Source organism: Doryrhamphus excisus, linkage group LG2 (assembly GCF_037039965.1).
Source record: "Doryrhamphus excisus strain RoL-2023G ecotype Guam linkage group LG2, RoL_Dexc_Guam_v1.1, whole genome shotgun sequence".
Lineage (NCBI taxonomy): Eukaryota > Metazoa > Chordata > Actinopteri > Syngnathiformes > Syngnathidae > Doryrhamphus > Doryrhamphus excisus.
Window position 1 is genome coordinate 20,431,155 of NC_136358.1, and position 9,916 is coordinate 20,441,070.

Here is a 9,916-nt window from a genome sequence, read left to right on the forward strand (position 1 = left end):
TGATCAAAAGCAGCAGCGCGACACCGACAGCGCCAAAATTCAAAATACGGTTCTTTGACAAGAGCGAGTTTCTGTCATGTGTTGATTTGATTTATTTAACACCTAATATGATTCCGATGACCGCACAACAAGAGGGAATCCAGCCAGGAGACACAGCCATCACAGTAATATGAATGTTTGGCTTCAGTTAGCTTGTAATGCGCCGATAGCAGGGCTGTAGCTTGCCTTCTCGTTAGCTAGCTCCGGTTAGCGATTAGCTAGCTACTTTTAAACGCTAAACACTAAAAACGATTCAGGAGGGTTTTTTTTTAAAACGAAACGTTAAACGTGTGTGCTGAGTGCCACAATAGCACGGTAGGTACAACAAACGCACTTTAAAATAACTTAAACGATTAGCATTTGCTTAGCTGGCTAGCGTGTGGGTAAGTGTTATGGCTGCAGATATAAGACTGATATTCTGTTTAAATGTAAAAACAAAGCGGCACGATAATTAACAGAGCAGCCTAATTTGTTTGTTGGCTTCATTTCTGTTGAAAAAGACCAATAATCAACTGTAATGGAATGCATTTTGTGTTGACAGCTGTATTTGTCTTGTCCGAATATCTGCCAGCATCCATCTCACTGACCATGAGGCGAAGCCCGAGGCGACCCCTGATCCTCAAAAGAAGAAAGCTACCCTTTCAGCAACATGACCCACCACCAAGAAGCCCCAAAGAGTCTGCTACGTCACCCCCATCTAGGGCCTTTCCTGACGGCATCCGCATCCTGGATCATCCTTCCCTGCCCAACACGCAAGTGGTGGTTATACCCAAAACGGCCGACCTGCAGAGCGTCATCGAGGCTCTCACTGTGAAGGGTAAAGAGTGTGGTGCCCAGGGCCGCAACAAGTTCATTCTTCTCGGGGAGAGTGGCAGCCTGGACAGCAGTTCTCTTTACCAGGCTAAGACAGAAGACGTCTTTACGGGGATCCCGGTTGGACAGCAACAGAGTGGACCCAGCACCCTTACTGGAATAAAGCAATGTAGGAACCTGATGGCTTCATTTCTTGAAGGCTCAAGCATGTTGTGTTTACGATGCTTCCTGTTGTGTTGCAGATAAAAATGAAGAGAACGACGTCGCTTTTGACAGCGCTGTGTGCATGCAGCAGCAGGAAAGCAGTAGTGCCTTTCAAGCAGGACATGATGTTCCTGATGCCAGCAAAGAAAAACAAACAGCTCTTCAGGTCTGCTTTGGGATCTCAGGGTGCACCACCGTGTCCATTTCCTGTCTTTCCACAGTCTTTGAATGACGATGCCGCCCCTCAGGTGCCCGAGTGTGAGAAGCCGCCCTTTTCCTACATGACCATGATCCAGTTTGCCATAAACAGCCGCAAGGACGGACACATGACGCTGAAAGAGATCTACAAGTGGCTCCAGGATCATTTCCCCTTCTTCAGGGACGAGACCAAGAACGGATGGAAGGTGTGGGAGCGTCTATCACCAAGCGTTGTCGACCTAAACACTGGCTGGCCTTTTTTTTTTGTGTTGCTCCTTCCAGAATTCCGTTCGTCATAACCTCTCCCTTCACAACATGTTTCTACGCAAGCCGTCCCCGTATCGCAGCGTTTCCTTTTGGACCATTCGGCCCGAAGCCAACCGAGGTCTGACCCTGGATCAGGTCTACAAGGTACAGTAGTTTTTTGGTTTTTTTAGGATTTAGAGAATTATAGACTACATTTTAGGATATTTCTTTATCTACAGATTAGTATTTTAAAATGTTTTTAGAATATTCATTTGTGAAGTAAAAAAAAATGCATTGGAATTTTTTAGAATATTAATAATAATTAATTAATAGTAATTATTATTATTATTACTGTCCATTCTAATAATAATAATTATTATACCAATATTAATTATTATTATGTGTTAATAATAATAATAATTATTTGCTATTTTGTACAACTGTATTACAGTGATCCCTCGCTATTCCGCTCGTCAAAGTATATTCATTAGCAAATGATTGTTTTGCGGTTGAATCTGACCTGTCATTACTCGAGTCATGTAAGCAAGTTTGATGCCTTTTTTTTGCCTACGTGAAGCATTTTCATGCATGAGAATTTAATAATATTTATTACACAATTAAAACACTTCTTTAACAACAAAAAAAGTATCAATTTCCAAAAGAAAGCATGTTTGCTGTGGTAATGTTCCTAAATTGACGTTCATTTGCTTTCCGCCGACCTCCATGTTGTTCTTCCCGCAGCCCGGCTGTGACCCGGTGCCCGCCCCTTATGCCGCGCCCATTCTTCCGTTTTGTTACCAGGTAGGGTTTGTGTTCAAGTTGCTTTTAGTGGAGTGTTTTTAGTGTTGTGTTTTGTTTCAGCAAATGCCAACAGTTGCTGATGCCAGGAAAGACCAGAGCAGCTTGGGTAAGTTAAATAACACAGAGGTGGGACCCATACACCATACAGTCAGGCGGACGAAGCCTCTTCCCCCACGAGCGCCTTCCTGCCTGGTCCCCATGCAGCTTCCTGTCAGCACCTCCTCCCTGACAGCCCACACGCCTCCCCCTCACAGCCCACCTGAAGCCAAGAGGCCAAGAAAAGCTCCTCAGGTGAGAATAGATCTTTCTCTGCAGGAGACTTGAAGTCAATGACTGGATGACCCATGTGACTAGCAGGTGGCGCAAAGCAAACATTGCCACACTCCATCGAGCAGCGTGTCGGCAGCGGAGGTGAAAGCGAAGGCACCGGACGTTCCTGCCAAACGCAAGAGTCCCAGAGCTCCGGCAAAGAGACAAGCAAAGGGGTCCCGACGCAAGCAGCGTCTGGTCCACTCTCTGCACGACGAGCCCGTGCTTGTCTACTCGGAACGCTCGGGCTTCGACTCTGGCATCGCCACCTCGCCAACCTTCCTGGACTCGCATGGCAGTCCTGACCGGCTCTTCTCCAACAGGACCCCCGTAAAAACCAGCAGCAGCCGCCTCACCTCCTCCACACCCAGCAAGCCCCGCTCGGGCGTCCTGCCCGAGCCCTGGAAGGTCACCCCCTCGGGGAAGGAAGGCCGCAGCGTTCTCGACTTCAGCCCCATCCGCACACCGAGCGGCCCCGCGGCCACGCCCCTGCACGACTACACCACCTTCAGTCTGAGTGGCACCCCCCTCAAGGACTGGCCCGTCTTTTGCTCCCCCGCCGCCTCGCCCTCCAACCACTCGCTGACCGAGGGTCTGATCCTTGACACCATGAACGACAGCCTGAGTAAGATTCTGGTGGACTTCAGCTTCACCCTGGAGGACGAGGACCTGGCGCTGGCCGACGTCAGCCTGTCGGAGATCATCCCTCAGCTCAAGTAGCTCCGTTCACGTTCTTTTACCGTCGGGGAAGACCTGACACTTTATATTTGTCCATTTGTCTTTAGAGAAGCTAATATGTGTCTTTTATATATTGACTTGCACTTTCTGTTATTTAATTTTGCCTCGGAGAAAGCCAGCGAGATGCCTCCTGGATGGAAGGTCAGAATGCGGTTCGGGTTGTTTAGAAATAATCTTTTCAAAGAAAATGGACACAAAGGCACGACTACATCCTGCAGTATCTACACATTAGCAAGAAGATTGTATTGGTGCAATCCTCGCGAGCACAAAATAATCCTGCCACTGTTTCTTCTAGAATAAATGTGTGGACGTGTGTGCCTCTGAAACGCTACGTGGCGTATATGATGTTGTGTTCCTTCCACGAGGCACTTTATTTTTCACCTTTAGAGACACTGCAACGTTCACACAGAATTGTGCAGAGAATGATTTATGGACTTTTTTGGTGCCCTCAGTAGGTCTTCACCTCCTGCTGAGCCACTTCCAGAAGGATCTGAAGCTGCTTGCTGCAGTAATCTGCGGATGAGGAGGAGACGTGTACTGTCTTTACTAACTGGCTGACCTTTCAGGAACTTGTAGCTCAAAAGTACTACACTCACTGAACATCCACCTGCACCTGGGTGGCAAGCGGCGGCGGTGGACCGCCACGTAGTACACAGGGACCCCGGTCAGCGTCAGGGCGAAGCTGCGCCCCGTGTTCCAAGGGTCCGAGTACAGAGACAAGCCCACAATGAAGAAGCAGACCACGGTGAAGGTGACGGCGATGGCCAGAGGCACCTGGAAACGGCATGGCGGGTGAGCGCCGGATGACCACCACGGGGCGGGGCGCTGTCATTGGCTCACCTGGAAAGGTCGGGCTTGCAGGGGGAAGCGGTATCGGTGGATGAGCATCCCCAGCGTCGCCAAGGCGATGAAAAACCAGCGAGCGAAGGAGGCAAAGCTGAGGAGGTGCTGGATCTCTCCGTTGATCAACATCAGCGCCACCAAGGGGTACTGCAGACACACGGTCGCACTTTTCTTATTTTGTTTTTTTTTTTTATTCCTCCACTCTCAGGAGTCCACGACCTTGAGTCTGTAGCAAAGGACCAACGATGCTGGCTCTCAACAGACCGGTGATGGACGGCATTCATACCATTCTGTCATTGTGGCCATTGTGTGATCGTATTACCCACCAATTGGTAAGCTGGCACTGCCATCAAGTGGCCGATAATGTTTGCTTTTCACTTGATAACAGCATACATTTACCTGCCAGTTACAACGCTACATGTTATATTAGCATTCCAACTGCTATCAAAACATACATTTACTCTCCATATATTACAGTTTTGATATGACTGCACTATTACACTATTACTATTACTATGGTAATGGTTTTATTTCATTTGAACATGCATCAGGTTACAATTGAATGCATCCCATAATCAGTTCCCAGTTCCACATGTCCAAAGGGAGTAGGAAGAAGCAAAGCTTATTAAATCCTACCCCTCCATCTGGTACTTTTACAACTGTTACATTTGTTCACTTCCTGCTTTCCTAACATAATTTACTTTTTTTTTGTCACATAGCGAAGTACAAGGGGATATGACCATACAATGACATAATGGGTACCATAGTAACCATAGTCAAAATAGTGATATACTACTACAATCTGTAGCTGTTACATTTGTTCACTTCCTGCTTTCCTAATAGAGTTTAAGTAATGGTAATGGTTTTATTTCATTTGAACATGCATCAGATTACAATTGAGTGCATCGCATAATCAGTGAAAAGGAGTAGGAAGAAGCAAAGCTTATTAAATCCTACCCTTCCATCTGGTACTTTTACAATCAGTAACTGTTACATTTGTTCACTTCCTGCTTTCCATAATACAGTTTAAGGTTTTTTGTTGTTTTTGTTTTTTTCCATTTTTTTATATAAATACTACTTTGGTACGAGGTACATTACGAGGAGTACGAAGTGTTCTCACCAGGAGCAAGACGGCAGGCAGTGGCGTGTGTCTGCGGATGTGGATCATGGAGAAGATGGGCGGCCAGTGGCCCTCTCTGGCCCCCACAAACAGCATCCTGCAACGCACACAGGTCAGACCCTCCATCGTTCTCCACATTTAACTGCAGCAGCTGACCTGGGGGAGGAAAAGAAGCCCCCGTTGAGGGCTCCCAGGCAGGACAGTGCCACCAGGAGGGGGATGATGGACGACACGCCCTGGAGCGCACGGTTCGCAAACGTCTGCGGAGGACACCACATTGCACACGTTGATGGTTTTGGTGTTCCTAATCAAATGACCAATGTGTCCACCGACCACAGCAACAGCGTCCGACACCAGCAGCTCGGCCGGGGTCATCATGGTGTAGTAGGACACGTTGACCAGCACGTAGAGCACGGTCACCGTCACCATGGAGCACATGATGGCCAGCGGGATGGTCCTGGGGCCGCAGCGGAGGACAGCAGGGTTGTCAAGCGCTCAAGCCAGAGGACGCAACGCATCGGTACCTGTTTGGGTTGATGACTTCCTCGGTGATAAAGTTGAGATAAAACCTGAAGAAAAGGAGGGGGTTGATTTCTGTCCTTTGGTGTGGTGGTGGTGTGTTCAGGTGCTGCTCACCATCCACCGTAGGCGTAAAGGCCGTTGTAAAAGGCCAAAGGCAGCCGGTCCAGCCTTAGGGCTTCCACCTCGAAGCCGTTCTGGAAGTTCTCAGTCTTCCCTGCGCATAAGATCACGTTTAATGATGGACGCCGAGGAAGTTGGACATTTGCAGCCCACCTTTGGTCAGCGCCATGACGCCGGGCACTATAATGAGAACCAGGGCGAAGGTCTTAATGAAAGTCAAGGTGACTTGGGTGCGAGACGCCATGGTGACACTCCAGCAGTTGATGGCCACCACAAAGGCTGCACGGCAACACAAAGGTACATGGGGGGGACTTCAAAGCATCATTTCATGAGGGAAGGGGGTTACTCACTTACTCCGAGGAGGCTGACCACTCTGATCAGCGCCATGGGGGCCTCGCAGGGGGCAAAGAAGGGCTCCACCACGTAGCGGCCAAACGCCAACGACACGTAGGACGCCACGGCCGGTCTGGACATGGACATGGACAGACGGTCTGCCACGTTCTTCCTGTGACTCGCAATGCAGCAAATGAAAGACGCACCTGATGAACAGGAACTCCACCCACAGGCGTAAGAAGGCCGGGAGAGGCCCCAGGGTCTCCAGCAGGTACGTGTAGTGGCCCCCAGATTTGGTGAAAGTGGTACCCAGCTCAGCGTAGCACAGCGCCCCTGATGGGACACGGGCACCAGCCACACTTGAGCATCTTTGGTACGGTTAAGACCAGCACAGGATTCAGTCCTACCAGTTTGCTGCCTAAACGGGCTGCCATCCAAACCAAAGCATATTAGGAAGTGACCCATGTTTTGTTTTTAAATAGAGTCCCCCATGATTGTGAAATCATGCAGCAACCGGAAGAAGGCGCTAAGGTTCAAACCCTACCAGTTTACTACCTAAACGGGCTGCCATCCAAACCAAAGCATGTTAGGAAGTGACCCATGTTTTGTTTTTAAATAGAGGCCCCCATAGATTGTGAAATCATGCAGCAACCAGAAGAAGGCGCTAAGGTCCAAACCCTACCAGTTTGCTGCCTTAATGGGCTGCCACTGAAATCAAAATGTAAACGGAGATGGACAAGTTCTCATTATGGTCTTTCTGAAACCGTTTGCGTAAATGAAGTGCTTGTCAACAACCATCAGAGGATCCAGTCCCATCATGTCTGCTGCCTAAACAGGCTGCCACTGCAAACACGACACGAAGAGGAAGTGACGCAACGCTTTGTGTAAACGGAGGTTTAGTGGTGAGGGAGCCATGAATTCAGGCCCAACTACTCTACTGAAGTTTGCCGCCTAAACGGGTTGCCATCTACTTTTTAGAAAGCAAACGGGTAGAGTGGAAAGTTGTTGGAAAGCGGAGCATCTCACCGAACAAGGAGAGCATGCCACACAGCGCCCACACCAGCAGCGAGAGCCCCACGCTGCCGCTGTTCATCAGCACCCCCTTGGGGGCGATGAAGATGCCGCTGCCCACCACCGTGCCGATGATGAAGCACACGGCGGGCAGCAGGCCGATCTCCCTGCGCAGGTGCACCGCCTCCCCGTCCCTTGCTCGCGGCTCGCCATCCTCCTTCGCCTGACTGCCTTCCATCCTGGTCCCGGTCGTAGGTGCACGCCCCCCGAATGGCCCCCTTCTCGAGTTGAGTATGCAACCTCCTCGGATCTTGCAGCCTCGCCTGGGAATGTGTGCATGAAACTGTGCAGGAAGGAAAGACCACCAAAAACACCAAAGGCCCCCCCCCTTTCCCTCGTTCGCTCATTGGCTCCCCGGGCACCCACCCAGCCCCGAAAGGGGAACAAAGCCAGCAGTCTTCCCAGTAATTATGCCCGTTTATAGGCTGGACGCTTACTTGTGTTGTGATTCACTAAAAAGGGAGGTCGGGAAGGGGGGGCAGCTGTACAAACTTGAAGAACAGCAGGACATCCAGCAAGACCCCCCCACCTTTTACTTGTCCCGTTTTTGGCCCTTGAATACATGTCAGCTTCATTGTACACGCCTGTGCAGTACAGTCCAGTATTGTTGATGCATTCCTCTCAAGTCATGTGACTTGGGACTAGTAGGTGACCCATGACTCCCCCCTTCCCCTCCCTTCCCCACTGCGAGGTAAAGCCTCTCAGCACCACAGCTAGCATGGAGAGCCTTACCAAAAGTATGAAACAAGACTTGGAGACCCGGATCTGTTTTATAGACAGAAAAGAAGGATAAATAATTCCATAAAACCAAAAAAAGTCAAAACACAGCACAAATGTACTTTTAAGCTACGATATATAAAGCTAAGATATACCTAAGAACACTTCTTATATCTTTAGCAAGCACAGACAAGAGGAAGTGGATGTTCATGTCTCATCAGTTCCTATACGGGCCACAAGATGGCGGTGGAGGCTACAATTCTAATAATAGTGACTTTCCTGTCTTTTTCTCTCCTTGAATTTTAGTTCTGGAGGCCAGAGGTTCATCAGCCACCCCAGACCAAGACCAGGAAGTCATGCAGTTAACAAATGTGAGTTTTTGATCATTTGGAGCCTTTTTGTGACATTAAAAGTCCTTGTGGGTTGGAGGGGGTCAGGTTGTCGCTGTGACAACCAGCATGTGCATGCATATGTTGTCCACCACAGGAATGAATGAAGCTTCTGCTGGTATTTCTCTGGAATACATGAGCTAGTTTAGTCCCAGTTGAAAGTGAAATGAAGGACTCGTGTCCAGACGTCATTCTAACCTGGGACCCTCCATCCATCATCCTTGGTGGGCTTGCAATATGGCGCTGATGTCCGATTCATTGTGGCGTTTCATCACTTTTAAAGGGACGGGGTCGAGCCTTCAAGGGTGTTCGCCATTTTGACTCATCACGGCGGATAGCAAGAGCCAATTAGAGACGATGCCGCAGCTTCTTCTCTTCTTTGGAGGGTAAAAGATAAACACCCCAGCCTGCCACTAGTTGCTAGGCAACCCCTCCCTTCCCTCCCCCACACATGTGTGACCACCGTCGGCATGTGATGGTTGGACTACGACAGGGTTGAAGCTTCTGAGGCCTCGGATGATTTAAAGGGCCATTACACCCCCCCCCCCCCCCCCCCCCCCGCATGCCGTTTATGACATACTCAAGAAAGACGTGCACGCTTGTCACCGATCTGTCAGCATCCGTCGCTTTCCCACACCTGTCAATCATCAGCTGCTGTCAGTACTTCCTGTGAGGCGGCGCTCGAGGAGACAAGACTGCCGCGATTGGTCTTGAATGCCCATGGCGCCGTGGTTGGCCACTTCCTGTTTGGTCCTTTTGCTGAATGAACTACCTTTTGGCTGAATTTTTTTGCCTCATTTCCTCTCACCTGCATCCATCTTAACGCCCCCCCCCCCCTTCCTCGATTTACTCTTTCTCCTGGTGCCTTTTCTTTGGCCTTGTGATTGGCTGAGGTAGCCTGATGTTGGCCTGTCATCACATGACCTGGACGTGGCCCTCCATCTCACCGTAAGCTGCTCCAACAACACAAACAAGGAGAGAACATACGGATAGAAATCTAGCCTCCGGATTCCATCCATCCATCCATCTATCCACAGCCTTCCTGCGTCTCCACCAGGAAGTCCCCATGAATAAATCATGGATCCGCTCGCCATGCATGGCAGGAACATCCAGAAGTCTGTCTCTCATGTCGGCTTATTGACTTTTCCAGACGAGTGACCTTACCGTCTGTATCATGCTAATCCAGGGAAGAGCCATCGACATTCCGAGCTCCCCGGATGCACGTGTGGATGGGAGATGTTGTAGCTGCTTGACTATGCCGGTCGCCATGGTGATGCGCAGGTTGGGGAACATTTTGTGCACATGGAGAAGGTGGAAACCGTCACCTCAAGAACCACCAGACACGCTTTCATTTCTCCAAAAGCCTCTTTGCTGGATTTGGAAAAAAAACAATGGATGCGATTCCTCAAAGATCCCTCCTGCCTCATCTTCTTATTCTGTGGCAGAGCAAGTG

At 49.5% G+C, this 9,916-nt stretch overlaps 2 protein-coding genes across 5 annotated transcripts; one reads left to right on the top strand and one right to left on the bottom strand.

The window, feature by feature from the left end:
- The first annotated feature begins 4 nt into the window (after nucleotides 1-4).
- foxm1 (forkhead box M1) lies at nucleotides 5-3,679 on the top strand. 4 transcript variants are annotated; one of them, XM_058078449.2, is made up of 8 exons: nucleotides 5-164; nucleotides 611-1,021; nucleotides 1,095-1,222; nucleotides 1,305-1,460; nucleotides 1,537-1,665; nucleotides 2,242-2,301; nucleotides 2,362-2,592; nucleotides 2,656-3,679. In XM_058078449.2, the coding sequence occupies exons 2-8, from the start codon at nucleotides 628-630 to the stop codon at nucleotides 3,328-3,330; spliced, it is 1,773 nt and encodes a 590-aa protein (XP_057934432.2). In that variant the 5' UTR covers nucleotides 5-164; nucleotides 611-627; the 3' UTR covers nucleotides 3,331-3,679. The 4 variants fall into 4 exon arrangements, with proteins under 4 accessions (XP_057934432.2, XP_057934438.2, XP_057934436.2 ...); XM_058078455.2 differs by having other exon boundaries at nucleotides 2,659-3,679; XM_058078453.2 differs by lacking the exon at nucleotides 5-164 and adding an exon at nucleotides 315-422.
- LOC131132638 (cystine/glutamate transporter) lies at nucleotides 3,070-7,625 on the bottom strand. The gene is made up of 12 exons (XM_058078456.2): nucleotides 7,313-7,625; nucleotides 6,493-6,619; nucleotides 6,304-6,419; nucleotides 6,107-6,232; nucleotides 5,948-6,047; nucleotides 5,836-5,880; nucleotides 5,645-5,768; nucleotides 5,468-5,571; nucleotides 5,312-5,408; nucleotides 4,189-4,338; nucleotides 3,945-4,122; nucleotides 3,070-3,861 (listed from the first exon to the last, which is right to left on the bottom strand). Exons 1-12 carry the CDS (start codon nucleotides 7,533-7,535, stop codon nucleotides 3,797-3,799), a joined length of 1,455 nt encoding a protein of 484 aa, XP_057934439.2. The 5' UTR covers nucleotides 7,536-7,625; the 3' UTR covers nucleotides 3,070-3,796.
- Nucleotides 7,626-9,916: the final 2,291 nt, after the last annotated feature.

What these genes read in the sequence shown, in the direction of transcription:
- foxm1 (XM_058078449.2), top strand. Translation starts at nt 628, where the DNA reads ATGAGGCGAAGCCCGAGGCGACCCCTGATCCTCAAAAGAAGAAAGCTA. An exon ending in AAAAACAAACAGCTCTTCAG is followed by an intron (nt 1,223 to 1,304) that starts GTCTGCTTTGGG and finishes GCCGCCCCTCAG; the next exon opens with GTGCCCGAGTGTGAGAAGCC. An exon ending in CCCTGGATCAGGTCTACAAG is followed by an intron (nt 1,666 to 2,241) that starts GTACAGTAGTTT and finishes TTCTTCCCGCAG; the next exon opens with CCCGGCTGTGACCCGGTGCC.
- LOC131132638 (XM_058078456.2), bottom strand. Translation starts at nt 7,535, where the DNA reads ATGGAAGGCAGTCAGGCGAAGGAGGATGGCGAGCCGCGAGCAAGGGAC. An exon ending in GGTCAGCCTCCTCGGAGTAA is followed by an intron (nt 6,233 to 6,303) that starts GTGAGTAACCCC and finishes GTTGCCGTGCAG; the next exon opens with CCTTTGTGGTGGCCATCAAC. An exon ending in TGCCTGCCGTCTTGCTCCTG is followed by an intron (nt 4,339 to 5,311) that starts GTGAGAACACTT and finishes GTGTGTCTGCAG; the next exon opens with TACCCCTTGGTGGCGCTGAT.